The sequence below is a fragment of the Hylobates moloch genome, unplaced genomic scaffold (genome assembly GCF_009828535.3).
Source record: "Hylobates moloch isolate HMO894 unplaced genomic scaffold, HMol_V3 SCAFFOLD_5, whole genome shotgun sequence".
NCBI lineage: Eukaryota > Metazoa > Chordata > Mammalia > Primates > Hylobatidae > Hylobates > Hylobates moloch.
The window spans coordinates 133,807,407-133,822,802 of NW_026652280.1; the positions used below are offsets into that span (position 1 = coordinate 133,807,407).

Below are 15,396 nucleotides of genomic sequence, written 5' to 3' on the forward strand. Positions count from 1 at the left end.
GTTGGAGGTGGAGCTTGCAGTGAGCGGAGATCGTGCCACTGCACTCCAGCCTGGGCAACAGAGCAAGACTCCGTCTCAAAAAAAGAAAAAGAAAAAGAAATAGTTTCTGTTCTGCTTATAGTAGTATTTTTCTGGGTGTCAATAGAAAACATCAGTCAACTGAATTTATTGGTAAAATATAGTTACTTTCAGCAAGTGTTTTGCTTTGGTATTTATACACGGACTGTAATGAAGTTGAGCTATCCCATCTTTCTTCTCATTTGTAACACATTCATACAAACAAAAAAGATGAATCCTACTGGAAGTGGGTCTTTATCAGAAATATGCCCCAATGCAGTTAAGTGATACCAAGAAAATCATTTTCTCATCCTAGGCCTAACATTCTTCATGCAAAAATTAGGAGATTGAATGAATATGATCTGTAAGTTCCTACAATTCATGTATATACATCAATTTATACATCATGATGTAGGTAGACAGCGAGGCTGTACTTTCTGGCCCCCATGATGCTAGGCGTGGCCATATAACTTGCTTAAAGCAAATATGGTACATGTGTCTTGTAAGAGAAAACTGAAGTTTCTTTCATCTCTTTCTTCCTCTGCCAAAAGAATGACAGTGTCCCAAAAGGGACTTTCCTTCACCTTTGATCCTGGAGTGAAGATGACTTGGAGCAGTGCTACAGCCAGTCAACAGCTGACAATACTCACCAGGAAATGCACCTTTGTTGTTGTTAACTGCAGCATAACCTAATGAAAGCTAATTAATTATAAGAATTTGCTAATAATTGAGGATCAGTACATAGTTAAAACACAAACACTGAAATTTAATAGAAAGCTGATAATGTAGACCAAGTGCTGTGGCTCATGCCTGTAATCCCAGTATTTTGGGAGGCTGAGGTGGATGGATTGCCCAATCTCAGGAGTTTGAGACCACCCTGGGCAACATGGTGAAACCTCATCTTTACTAAAATTAAAAAAAAAAAAATTAGCTTGGTGTGGTGGCACGTGCCTGTAGTTCCAGCTACCCGGGAGGCTGAGGCAGGAAATTGCTTGAGCCTGGCAGGTGGAGGTTGCAGTGAGCTGAGATCGTGCCACCGCACTCCAGCTTGGGCTATGGAGTAAGACTCCGTCTCATTTAAAAAAAAAAAAAAACAAAAAGATGATAAGGTAAAATATGACATCAGTGGAAATAAGTTAAAAAGCAACTTTTAAGAATTAAAAAAGAATGTATTTGTAGTAAAAGAAATTGACTTAACCATGTATGTAGAATTTTCCTTGTGATTTCTGATCTGAATTCTTGAATGACTATTCCAAGTAAGATTCAACATTTTTACAAAATTATCATTCATCATTAAGATATTCCAAGATTATACTTCCACCATTTTATAAAGGACAATCCAATTTAGCAATCCAGGTTTCCAAAGTAAGTTCTAAGGATAAGGCTTCTCCTGAAGTAATGTGACATAACCTTAATTTCTTAGCTGTTAATTTTTTTTTCTTTTTTTTAAAAATAAAATAGAGACAAGGTCTCACTGTGTTGCCCAGGCTGGTCTCATACTCCTGGGCTCAAGTGATCCTCCTGCCTTGGCCTCCCAACATGTCAGGATTACAGGTGTGAGCCACTGTGCCTGGCCTGTTAGTGTCTTTTTTTTTTTTTTTTTTTTTTGAGATGGAGTCTCACATGTCTCCCAAGCTGGAGTGCAGTGGTGCAATCTCTGCTCACTGCAGTATCTGCCTCCTGGATTCAAGCAATTCTCCTCCCTCAGCCTCCCAAGTAGCTAGGATTACAGGTGCCCGCCACCACGCTCAGCTAATATTTTGTATTTTTTTTTTTGAGACGGAGTCTCGCTCTGTCGCCCAGGCTGGAGTGCAGTGGCGCAATCTCGGCTCACTGCAAGCTCCGCCTCCCGGGTTCACGCCATTCTCCTGCCTCAGCCTCTCTGAGTAGCTGGGACTACAGGCGCCCGCCACCACGCCCGGCTAATTTTTTGTATTTTTAGTAGAGACGGGGTTTCACCGTGGTCTGGATCTCCTGACCTCATGATCCGCCCGCCTCGGCCTCCCAAAGTGCTGGGATTACAAGCATGAGCCACCGCGCCCGTAATATTTTGTATTTTTAGTAGAGACGGGGTTTCACTGTGTTGGCCAGGCTGGTCTCAAACTGCTGACCTTGTGATCCGCCCTCGTGATCCGCCCTCCTCGGCCTCCCAAAGTGCCGGGATTACAGACGTGAGCCACTGTGCCCGGCCTATTGTCATCTTTAAGACTGGCCAGAGAAGTGGCAAAGTCTGTGACCTTTCTGATGCTTCATCCATGGAAAAGAACATTGGTTTGCCCTTCTCTTTGCTCCCCTTAGGTGAGAAAACTTGAAAGCAAATACTTTCTTCCTGTGGCAGTGATTTATCCCCATCAGCATATATCCTTAATTTCAACGCAATTCCTTTACAGCTGTTTTACTATTTTTTGTCACCTTTCCCTTGTTTGCTTGCTGTCTCTCCTGTTTTGGAATCAATGTCTTTAACAAGTTTCTGAGTGGCAGCCATGTAAGGCTTTGGGATTTCCAGTTTTTCACACTTGTGATCTGACTGATGATGGTGTCTCAGGCAAAAATTATTCTCACAGTAAGGACGTATAACTGCCACAAGTTTTTCAACACGGTCCTTGAATGAGCATAGGTAAAATTTATGTTTATGTCTTCAGTCTCTCATTGATTACAGTCATCTCAGGACAACCATGAGACTGCCAGCTTTTGTGTTCAAGGCAAAATATTCCTGAGTATCACACACAAATGAAAGAAAATCTGGCAGTGCTGCCCAGTGTTCAACTGTGCCATCTCTCTCGTGCCACTAAAGAACAGAAATTTTAAATTTTGATTAAGTTACAATTTCAAATTGTTCTTTTATGGATTGTGCTTTTGGTGATCCAAGATTATACAGTTTCTCTCCTATTTTTTTTCTGAACATTTTATAGTTTTAAGTTTGCCATTTTGCTCTGTGATACATTTGGAGTTGCTTTTTTGAATGTGGACATCTAATTATTCCTGTACCATTTATTGAAATGACAGTTCTTTCTTTACTTAATTACTTTCGCATTTTTGTCAGATATCAGTTGTCTATATGTATATGAGTCTATTTCTGGGCTCTATTCTGTTCTGTTGGTCTATATGTCTATCTTAATACTAGCGCTATACTGCCTTGATTATTGTAGGCTTATACTGAGTCTTGGAATCAGATAGTGTTAGGCCTCCACTGTTGTTCTTTTTTTTTGGCCTATTTTTTTCCTTGGCATTCCCAAATGAATTTTACAATCAAGTTGTTAATTTCTACAAAAATGCCTGCTGAAATTTTGGTTGGGATTGCATTAAATCTCTAACAGTATTGCCTTCCTCCCCATGAACACAATGTATTTCTCAATTATTATTTGTCAATGATACTGTTTTTGTAAACTTCATTTTTAATTGTTCATTGCTAGCATATAGAACTACAATTGTCAACACCTTCTGTGTTAAAAAGAAAATACAATTGTATTTCTTTTTTTGTTTTTTTGAAATGGGGCCTCACTCTCTCACTCAGGCTGGAGTGCAGTGGTGCTATCTCTGCTCACTGTGACCTCTGCCTCCTGAGTTGAAGCAATTCTCCTCCCTCAGCCTCCTGAGTAGCTAGGATTATAGGCATGCGCCACTATGACGGCTAATTTTTGTATTTTTAGTAGAGATGGGGTTTCACCATGTTGGCCAGACTGGTCTCGAACTTCTGACCTCAAGTGATTTGCCTACCTCAGCCTCCCAAAGTGCTGGGATTACAGGCGTGAACCACTGTGACCGGCCCCTTTCCATTTCTTTCTTTCTCCATTTCCTTCTTTCTTTCTTTTAGAGATGGGGGTCTTGCTCTGTCGCTTAGGCTGCTGTAGTGCAGTGGCACAATCAGGGCTTGCTGTAGCCTTGACCTCCTGGGCTCAAGTGATTCTCCAGGCCCTGCCTCCTGGGATTACAGGCATGTGCCACCATGCCTGGCTAACTTTTGTACTTTTTTGTAGAGATGGGGTTTTGCCATGTTGCCCAGGCTGGTCTTAAACTCCTGGGCTCAAGTGATCCTCCTGCCTCTGCCTCCCAAAGGCTGGCATTACCGGCATTAGCTATTGCACTTGACACCTCTTTCTATTTCTTGTTTGCTGAGAATTTATGTAAAACAGATTTTGGATTTTGTCAAATGCTTTTTTTGCCTCTACTGAAATGATCATTAATGGTTTTCTTCTTTTTTTTTTTTTTTTTTTTTTTTGAGACGGAGTCTCGCTCTGTCGCCCAGGCTGGAGTGCAGTGGCGCAATCTCGGCTCACTGCAAGCTCCGCCTCCCGGGTTCACGCCATTCTCCTGCCTCAGCCTCTCTGAGTAGCTGGGACTGCAGGCGCCCACCACCACGCCCGGCTAATTTTTTGTGTTTTTTAGTAGAGGCGGGGTTTCACTGTGGTCTCGATCTCCTGACCACGTGATCCGCCCGCCTCGGCCTCCCAAAGTGCTGGGATTACAAGCGTGAGCCACCGCGCCCAGCCCAATGGTTTTCTTCTTTCAGTCTGATGATATGGCAAATTACATTGATTTTTCAATGTTCAACCAACTTTACATTCTTAGGATAAACCCCACTTCATAATTATATCTTGTCTTTGTAAAGTATTGGATTCAATTTGCTAAAATTTTGTTTGTAATACAGTCTGCCCTCCATATCCACAAGTTCTGCATTTGCAGAACCACAGATGGAAAATATGTTTTAAAATAAGAAATAACATACAACAATAAAAATAATACAAATAAAAAGTACATATAACTATTATATAATGTTTACATTGTATTAGGTACTAAAAGTCATCTAGAGCTGATTTAAAATATAAGGAGGGTATGCATAGGTTATATGCAAATACTATACCATTTGATCTAAGGCTGTCACCACCCGCACATTTTGGTATCTTTGATATCAGGGAACCAATCCCTGAAGGATACGGAGAGTTGAATGTATTTGCATCTGTGTTCATGAGGGAAATGGATATGAAGTTGTCTTGAAAAGTCCTTGACCTTTATTGGTAATATGTTGTCACCTTGTAATGTCTGTGTGACCTTTCTTTTCTAATAAAGTCATTTAGTGCCATATAGTAGTCCCCCCTTAAGTGTGGGGGATATTTTCCAAGACACCCAGGAGATACCTGAAACTGTGGATAGCTTCAGACCTCATTGTCATCAACTGAAACATATTTCTGTTCATGACTTCTACTCACAAATTTAATGCTGTTTTCATCTTAATTAAGCATTTATCATACATTGTGACCGTAACTTTTGTAGTTTGAAGTGCAAGAATGAAATTAGTATAAATTTACTTTTCCTTCACAGTTTCACAGATAGAAGATTTATTCTTACCACAAATCTTAGCAGCCTCAGCATTCAATTTTGTTTCTTTCGTTATTAAGTAGAGAACTTTCACCTTCTCACTTGAAGGAAGCACTTTAACAGCTTCTCTTTGACATATTCAAATTGACAGCATCACTACTTTCGTGGTTTGGGGCCGTTATTAAGTAAAATAAGGGTGGGTTGAATGCAATCACTGTGATATCGCAATAGTATATCTGATAACTGACTCATGGTTACTAAGTATTAGCCGGCTGGTAGCACATACAGCATGGATACACTGGGCAAGGGGATGATTCACTTCCCAGGCAGGACAGAGTAGCATGGCATGAGATTTCATCGTGCTGCTCAGAATGGTACACAATTTAAAACTTTTGAATTATTTACTTCTGGAACTTTCTGTTTAATATTTTTGGACTACAGTTGATTGTGGATAATTGAAACCATAATTGGCTGGGCCCGGTGGCTCATGCCTGTAATCTTAGCACTTTGGGAGGCCGAGGTGGGTGGATCACCTGAGATCAGGAGTTCGAGACCAACCTGGCCAACATGGCGAAACCCTGTCTCTACTAAAAATACAACAATTCGCTGGGCATGGTGGCGGGCGCCTGTAATCCCAGCTACTCCAGAGGGCGAGGCAGGAGAATTGCTTGAACCAAGGAGACAGAGATTGCAGTGAGCAGAGATCGCGCCTCTGCACTCTGCACTCTAGCCTGGGCGACAGAGAGAGACTTTGTCTCCAAAGAAAAAAGAAAAAAAGAAACCATGGCAAGCGAAACTGTGGATAAGAGATGACTATTGTTTGTATATCTTTGTTGGCTTTGTGTTTACATGTTATATCAGATATTGAGAGAAGAGCAGTAACTTCAAATTATAATTGTAGATTTATCTTTCTTTTTAAATGCTGTCTTTCATGTAATTTGAAGTTCTATTTTAGGTATATAAACATTTAGGATTGTTATATCCTAAATTTTATTTTTAGAGATGGGGTCCCACTTGTTGCCCAGGCTGTTCTTGAACTCCCAGATTCAAGCAGTCTTCTCACCTCAGCCTCCTAAAATGTTTGGATTACATGTGTGAACCATCATACCTAGAAAAAATCTTTGAAGTTTTTCTGTTAGTAGCATATAGTTGGGTCTTGCTTTTAACAATCTGACGATCTTTGTCTTTTAATTGGGTTATTTAAACCATTTTATTTTTTTAAAAATTAAAGTTTTGTGTTTTGCTCACATTTACATTCATCTCAGTTGGTAGGTTGGATACATCTGTGCTTTACTCTGCTTTGTTTTGTGACCGCAGCTGGCATCTATCTGGGATAAATCAGACTCATGACAGATAGAAAAGAGATCTAGTTGAAATACCTTAAAGCACCCCCTAGGGAGTGGTATACATAATTTCTACTTAAATTTTATTGGCCAAAGTAAGTCAGATGGCCAAACCTTTTATGAGCAAATCTAGCAGGGATGGATCTAAAATTCACACTTTTAAAGGGTACAGTTTAGTGGTTTTTAATATGTTCACAAATTTGTGCCATTATTACTACTATCCAAACTCCCATTCAGAATATTTCCATCACCCCAAAAAGAAACTCTGTACCCATTAGTCTCCTCATTTCACCATCCTTCCAGCCCCTGGTAACCACTAATATATTTTCTGTCTCTATGGATTTGCCTATTCTAGACATTTCATTATGATGGATACAGTAAGTGGCCTTTTGTAACCGACTTCTTTCACACAACATAATGTTTTTGAGATTTTGAGTAAAATAGGTTATTTACATTTAAGGTGATTATGAATATTGTTATATTTAAACTTGTCATCATCTTATATTGTTTCCTTTAATTCTGCCATCTTTGACTTTGTTGAATATTTTTATGATTTTGTTATAGTTCATTTATTTATTTATAAGCTATAACTCTGTTATTTTAGTGGTTGTGTTAAGATTTATAATATAAATCTTTAACTTATCAGTCTGCCTTTGAGGGTTATACCACTTCACATGTACTGTAAGAACCTTATAATAGCACACTTGCATTTCTCCTGTCCAGTCGTTTGTACCAGTTTTGTCATGCATTTTACTTTTATATATGTTATAAACCCTATACTACATTATTTTTTAACTTGACAGTCAATTATCTTTAAATGAGATTGAAATAATAAGAAAAAACTTTTATGTGTTTATCTATTTAGTTACCATTTCTAATGCTCTTCTGTCCTTTCTTTAGATCCAGATTTCCATCTGATATTTCCTTCTTGAAATACTTTTTCTTTAACATTTCATGTAGTTGGTGGTATTGGTGATGAATTATTTAGCTTTTGTATGTCTGAGAAAGTCATCATTTTGGCTTTGATTTTTAAATATATTTCTTTGACTATAGAATTCTATTTAGTAGGTTGACAGTTTTTATTTTCCAAATATTTTAATGTTGCGATTTCATTGATTTCTCTCTTGTGTTTTCAGGGAGATATTCGATGTGTTCCTTATCTTTTTGTTTGTTTGTTACTCTCAAGCACATTTGTTTCTTTGTATATGTCTCTTTTCTCTGCTTTATCACTGGTTTTAAGCAATTTGATTCTGAGGTGTCATTGTTTTTTCCATGTTTCTTACATTCGTGATTTGTTGAACTTCTTATGGATTTATAGTTTTCTTCAAATGTGGAAATTTTGGAGCCAATGTTTTCTTCAAATAATTTTTTGTCCCTTTCTTGCCTCTTCTTTAGAGACTCTAAGTACACACATATTAGGCCACTTGAAGTTGTTCCACAGCTCACTGATGGGAGCTTTCCATTTTTTGGAAAAAACTTTTCATTTTTTGGAAAGTTGCTACGTATTCAAATTCACTAATACTGTCTTTTGCCATATCTAAGTTGCTATTAATCCCATATAGTGTATTTTTTCTCTCTCACATTGTGTTATAGTTTTATCTTTAGAAGTTAGAGCTGAGTGTTTTTTAATATGTCTCTATTAAACTTTTGAATATATAGGATACAGTTATAATAACTTTTAATGGGCTCTCTGGTAATTCTGACATTTGAGTTAATGCTGGTTTGCTTTTGATGGATTGATTTCCCCCCCACCTCATTATTGGTTATGCTTTTCTTCTGCTTTGCATGCCCGATTTTTTTTTTTTGAAACAAAATCTCACTCTGTCACCCAGGCTTGAGTACAGTGGCGTGATCATGGCTCACTGCAGCTTTGACCTCCTTGGCTCAGGTGATCCTTCGACCTCTGCCTCCCAAGTGGCTGGGACTACAGGTGTGTGCCATCCTGCCCTGCTAATTTTTGTATTTTTTATAGAAATGGGGTTTCACCGTGTTACTCAGGCTGGTCTCAAAGCCCGATAATTTTTTATTGAATACCTGAGATTGTGAATTTTATCTTGTTGTATTTGACTATTTTCTATTTTCCTATAAATATTCTTGAATTTTGTTCTGGTATGCAGTTAAATTACTTCAAAAGAATTTGTTCTAGAGTAATACAGAGCCTAGGACTATTATTCCTCCCTCCTGAGGCGAGACCCTTTTGTGTACTCTTCCCAATGTGTCTTGAAACAGTAGCTTTTCCAGTCTGGCTGGTGAGGATAGGTATAATTCTCTACCCTGTGTGAATGTTAGCCATGGTTTCATCTAATCTTTTCTGGTGGTTGATTCTCTGGCCATGCATAGTTTCCTTACATGAATGCATTGATCAGTTCCCAGCTGAATATTTGATGGAGATCTACCTATCTCTGAAGATCTCTGTATAGTTCTTTCATCTCTGGTTGTGACCTGTGAACTCTAGCCACCTTGGTCTCACTGCCATTGAGTACCTGAAATATGGTTTATCTGACTTGCAATGACTCTCCTCATCATCTCCTCAATTCAGGGAGCACACAAGACTGTATCTCAATTTTCCCCACCTGTTATAGGGCCCAGAAACTGAATTTCAAGGTGGTTAAAATGGCAGTCATAGAGTTTACTTTACTTATGTCCCCAGTCTCAGGAATTCTTCTCCAATGCTGCCTGTTGTCTAAAGTCTTTTTTTTTTCTTTTAAGACAGGGTCTTACTCTGTTGCTCAGGCTGGAGTGCAATGGTGCCACATGGCACCTTGACCTCCTGGGCTCCGGTGATCCTTCCACCTCTGCCTCCCGAGTAGCTAGGACTATAGGTGTGTGCCACCATGCCCAGCTAATTTTTGTACTTTTTATAGAGATGGGGTTTCGCCATGTTGTCCAGGCTGGTCTCGAACGCTTGAGCTGAAGCATTCTGCCCACCTTGGCCTCCCAGGGTGTTGGAATTAAGGGCATGAGTGAGTGTGCCAAGCCTAAAGTCTTGAAAATCATTGTTTGATATAATTTAATGTATTTTGTTCAATATTTTTTGGTTTCAGGAAAGAGGGTAAATCTAGTCTCTATTATTTAATCAGGGCAAGAATGAAATAATTTTTCATATAAAGTTTTGTATTTTCCTTTGGCATGGTATCGGAGGAACCAGCCCGCAGTATTTCAACATAGGTTCTTTTCTATTTTCCCTAAGTGTTGGCCGGTCTGAGAAATAAAGAGAAAGAGTACAAAGAGAGAAATTTGACAGCTGGGCCTCCGGAGGTGTCATCACATATTGGTAGGACCGTGATGATGACCCCGAGCTGCAAAACCAGCAAGTTTTTATTAGGGACTTTAAAAGGGGAGGGGGTCGAACAGGGAGTAGGTCACAAGGATCACATGCTTCAAAGGGCAATAAAGATCACAAGGCAAGGCAAAATTAGAATCACTGATGAGGGTCTATGTCCCACTGTGCACGCATTGTCTTGATAAACATCTTAACAGGAAACAGGGTTCGAGAGCAGACAACCAGTCTGACTAGAATTTAACAAGCTGGAATTTCCCAATCCTAGTAAGTCTGAGGGTACTGCAGGAGACCAGGGCGTATTTCAGTCCTTATCTCAACCGCATAAGACAGACATTCCCAGAGCAGGCGTTCATAGACCTACCCACAGGAATTGCATTCCTTCCCCAGGGTTATTCCTTGCTGGGAGAAGAAATCAGCGATATTTCTCCTACTCGCTTTCTGCAAGAAGAAAAATATGGCTCTGATCTGCTCAACCCCGCAGGCAGTCAGACCTTACGGTTTATCTTTCCTTGTTCCCTGAAAATCACTGTTATTCTGTTCTTTTGCAGGGTGCACTGATTTCATATTGTTCAAACTCACATATTTTACCATCAATTTGTACAATAGTGATCCTGAGGTGACATATATTCTCAGCTTACGAAGATAACAGGATTATGAGATTAAAGTAAAGACATGCCTAAGGAATTATTTAAGAGTATTGATTGGAGAAGTGATAAATGTCCATGAAATCTTCACAATTTATGTTCAGAGATTGCAGTAAAGACAGGTGTAAGAAATTATAAAAGTATTAATTTTGGGAACTGATAAATGTCCATGAAATCTTCACAATTTATTTTCTTCTGCCTTGGCTCCAGCCGGTCCCTCCATTCAGGGTCCCTGACTTCCCACAACAGCATGGGAAGAAGTCTGAATAAAATTAGAAAAATTGATTTATATTATTTGACAATTAGATATTAGAGTTAATATCATATATAAATATATTGTGAATGTTACTTCTGCTTAGCTTTAAAAAAATTTACTGCTGAGGTAATTATTGAAGTAATTTTATAATTTTACTGCTGAGATAATTTTTACTTTAAATAGACCTGTCCTCAGACTTGGTCCCTTCCCATTGAGATGAAGACAGACAATAGTAGCTTGAAGGAAATTCACAGGGAACAGGATTTAGGAACTATAGATTTTGAGTCTGGCCTAATTGAGCCTCAGGAATAGGACCTAATATCAACTCATGCAAACCTGGTGATAGAAAATACTGCTTTCTTATGATCATTTCCTAGAAAGCCCTTTTAAAGGTTTTCTTTGGCTCTCGGCACTCAATGGGTAAGGTAGAAAGCTGGGTGTGCCACATGATAACTTTTTGTGGGTGTAGTGTGTGTATATGTGTTTTGGTTTTAACTTTTTACCCCTTTGTTTACTACATTTGAAAGATTTTGAGCAAATCCTCTGTCAGAAGTTTTGGGAAGAGATAATCTTTTAAAATAATATGTAGATTCTCAAAGTTTCTTGGATAAGATGAAATTAGAAGAGGATCTTGAAAGATGAAAGTGGAGTGTTAGGTTGTGTGAAGGCTGTTATGAGCAAATAGGTTCTCAGAAAAGGAAATGAAAGGGACTATTAAATAGAGCAAAAGGAGATATGTGATTGAAAAATAGTGGGAAAACCAAACACTGCATGTTCTCACTCATAGGTGGGAATTGAACAATGAGAACACGTGGACACAGGAAGGGGAACATCACACACTGTGGACTGTTGTGGGGTGGGGGGAGGGGGGAGGGTTAGCATTAGGAGATACACCTAATGCTAAATGAGGAGGTAATGGGTGCAGCACACCAACATGGCACATGGATACATATGTAACAAACCTGCACGTTGTGCACATGTACCCTAAAACTTAAAGTATAGTAATAATAAAATTTAAAAAAAAGAAAGAGATACTGATCAAAGGATATGAAATTTCAGTTAGGAGGAATAAGTTCAAGAGATCTATAGTATAATACAGTTACTATTGTTAATAACAGTATATTATATTCCTGAAAATTGATAAGAGAGTAGCGTTTGTGTTCTCACCACAGAAAAAGTATCTATAGTATAATACAGTTACTATTGTTAATAACAGTATGTTATATTCCTGAAAATTGCTAAGAGAGTAGCTTTTGTGTTCTCAACACAAAAAAAAAGTATGTGAGGTAATGAGTATGTGAATTAGCTTGATTTAGTCATGTGGTACATGATAAATATATACAATTTGTATTTGTCAGCATAAAATATAATTTTAAATAATTTAAAAAAAAATAGTGGGACATGAAGTTGGGGCAGGACTGACAAAGCACTTACAGACAGTGCTAAAGGGTATAAAGGATTTTTAAGTGTTCAGTTGGTTATTATATACAAGGATGAAGTAGTTTTCAGTAAAGATAACTTCTGGTATAGATTTTGTAAGTGACCAAAGTTGAATTTATTTTTATGGTTGTGATCAATAATTACTGTGCAACTAAAATACACAAAGCATTATATTAAAATTGTTGTAGGTAACGTGTGGGTATAGATGAATTGCTTGTTCCCAAACAATTCACAATTTACCCCAGAATACCAGATGTGTTTAATGTATATGTTGACAACTAAGGAATAATTACTGGATTTTTTTTTTAAATTATTGTTATACTTTAAGTTCTAGGGTACATGTGCACAATGTACAGGTTTGTTATATAGGTATACATGTGCCATGTTGGTTTGCTGCACCCATTAACTCGTCATTTACATCAGGTATTTCTCCTAATGCTATCCCTCCCCCAGCCCTCCACGCCGTGACAGGCCCCAGTGTGTGATGTTCTCCTCCCTGTGTCCAAGTGTTCTCATTGTTCAATTCCCACCTATGAGTGAGAACATATAGTGTTGGCTTTCTGTCCTTATGATAGTTTGCTCAGAATGATGGTTTCCAGCTTCATCCATGTCCCTGCAAAGGACATGAACTCATCCTTTTTTATGGCTGCATAGTATTCCATGGTGTATATGTGCCACATTTTCTTACTCCAGTCTATCATTGATGGACATTTGGGTTGGTTCCAAGTTTTTGCTATTGTGAATAGTGCCACAATAAACATATGTGTGCATGTGTCTTTATAGTAGCATGATTTATAATCCTTTGGGTATATACCCACTAATGGGATCGCTGAGTCAGGTGGTATTTCTAGTTCTAGATGCTTGAGGAATCGCCACACTGTCTTCCACAATGGTTGAACTAATTTACACTCCCACCAACAGTGTAAAAGCATTCCTATTTCTCCACATCCTCTCCAGCATCTGTTGTTTCCTGACTTTTTAATGATCGCCATTCTAACTGGCATGTGATGGTATCTCATTGTGGTTTTGATTTGCATTTCTCTGATGACCAGTGATGATGAGCATTTTTTCATTTGTATGCTGCATAAATGTCTTCTTTTGAGAAGTGTCTGTTCATAACCTTTGCCCACTTGTTGATGGGGTTGTTTGTTTTCTTCTTGTAAATTTGTTTAAGTTATTTGTAGATTTTAGCTATTAGCCCTTTGTCTGAAGGGTAGATTGCAAAATTTTTTTCCCATTCTGTAGGTTTCCTATTCACTCTGATGGTAGTTTCTTTTGCTGTGCAGAAGCTCTTTAGTTTAATTAGATCCTATTTGTCAATTTTGGCTTTTGTTGCCATTGCTTTTGGTGTTTTAGTCATGAAGTCCTTGCCCATGCCTATGTCCTGAATGGTATTGCTTAGGTTTTCTTCTAGGGTTTTTATGGTTTCGGGTCTAACATTTAAGTCTTTAATCCATCTTGAATTAATTTTTGTGTAAGGTGTAAGGAAGGGATCCAGTTTCAACTTTCTACATATAGCTAGCCAGTTTTCCCAGCATGATTTATTAAATAGTGAATCCTTTCCCCATTTTTTGTTTTTGTCAGGTTTGTCAAAGATCAGATGGTTGTAGATGTGCAGTGTTATTTCTGAGGCCTCTGTTCTGTTCCATTGGTCTATATCTCTGTTTTGATACCAGTACCATGCTGTTTTGGTTACTGTAGCCTTGTAGTGTAGTTTGAAGTCAGGTAGCATGATGCCTCTAGCTTTGTTCTTTTTGCTTACAATTGTTTTGGCCATGTGGGCTCTTTTTTGGTTCCATATGAACTTTAAAGTAGTTTTTTCCAGTTCTGTGAAGAAAGTCAATTGTAGCTTCATGGGGATAGCATTGAATCTATAAATTACCTTGGGCAGTATGGCCATTTTCACAATATTGATTCTTCCTATTCATGAGCATGGAATGTTCTTCCATTTGTTTGTGTCCTCTTTTATTTTGTTGAGCAGTGGCTTGTAGTTCTCCTTGAAGAGGTCCTTCACATCCCTTGTAAGTTGGATTCCTAGGTGTTTTATTCTATTTATAGCAATTATGAATGGGAGTTCGCTCATGATTTGGCTCTCTGTTTGTTATTGGTGTATAAGAATGCTTGTGATTTTTGCACATTGATTTTGTATGAAGTTGCTTATCAGCTTAAGGAGATTTTGGGCTGAGAAAATGGGGTTTTCTAAATATGCAATCACGTCATCTGCCAACAGGGACAATTTGACTTCCTCTTTTCCTAATTGAATATCCTTTATTTCTTTCTCTTGCCTGATTGCCCTGGCGAGAACTTCCAACAGTATTTTGAATAGGAGTGGTGAGACAGGGCATCCCTGTCTTGTACCGGTTTTCAAAGGGAATGCTTCCAGTTTTTGCCCACTCAGTATGATACTGGCTGTGGGTTTGTCATAAACAGCTCTTATTATTTTGAGATATGTTCCATCAATACCTAGTATATTGAGAGTTTTTAGCATGAAGGGCTGTTGAATTTTGTCGAAGACCTTTTCTGCATCTATTGAGATAATCATGTGGTTTTTGTCGTTGGTTCTGTTTATGTTATGGATTATGTTTATTGATTTGCATATGTTGAACCAGCCTTGCATCCCAGGGATGAAGCCCACTTTGTCGTGGTGGATAAGCTTTTTGATGTGCTGCTGGATTTGGTTTGCCAGTATTGAGGATTTTTGCATCGATGTTCATCATGGATATTGGTCTAAAATTCTCTTTTTTTGTTGTGTCTCTGCCAGGCTTTGGTATCAGGATGATGCTGGCCTCATAAAATGAGTTAGGGAGGATTCCCTCTTTTTCTATTGATTGGAATAGTTTCAGAAGAAATGGTACCTGCTCCTCTTTGTACCTCTGGTAGAATTCGGCTGTGAATCCATCTGGTCCTGAACTTTTTTTCGTTGGTAGGGTATTAATTATTGCCTCAATTTCAGAGCCTGTTATTGGTATATTCAGAGATTCCGCTTCTTCCTGGTTTAGTCTTGGGAAGGTGTATGTGTCCAGGAATTCATCCATTTCTTCTAGGTTTTTCTTGTTT

General features: G+C 38.4%; 2 protein-coding genes across 6 annotated transcripts in view; one reads left to right on the top strand and one right to left on the bottom strand.

The window, feature by feature from the left end:
- Positions 1 to 15,396, top strand: part of EVI5 (ecotropic viral integration site 5) — a 289,476-nt gene that overhangs the window by 43,358 nt on the left and 230,722 nt on the right. The gene's annotated exons all lie outside the window — the stretch shown is intronic.
- On the bottom strand, positions 2,065 to 9,242 carry LOC116468434 (AN1-type zinc finger protein 1). The gene is given in 4 exon segments (XM_058439887.1): positions 2,065 to 2,317; positions 2,320 to 2,690; positions 2,692 to 2,770; positions 9,200 to 9,242. Coding segments are annotated over 4 exon segments (678 nt in total). The 3' UTR covers positions 2,065 to 2,132.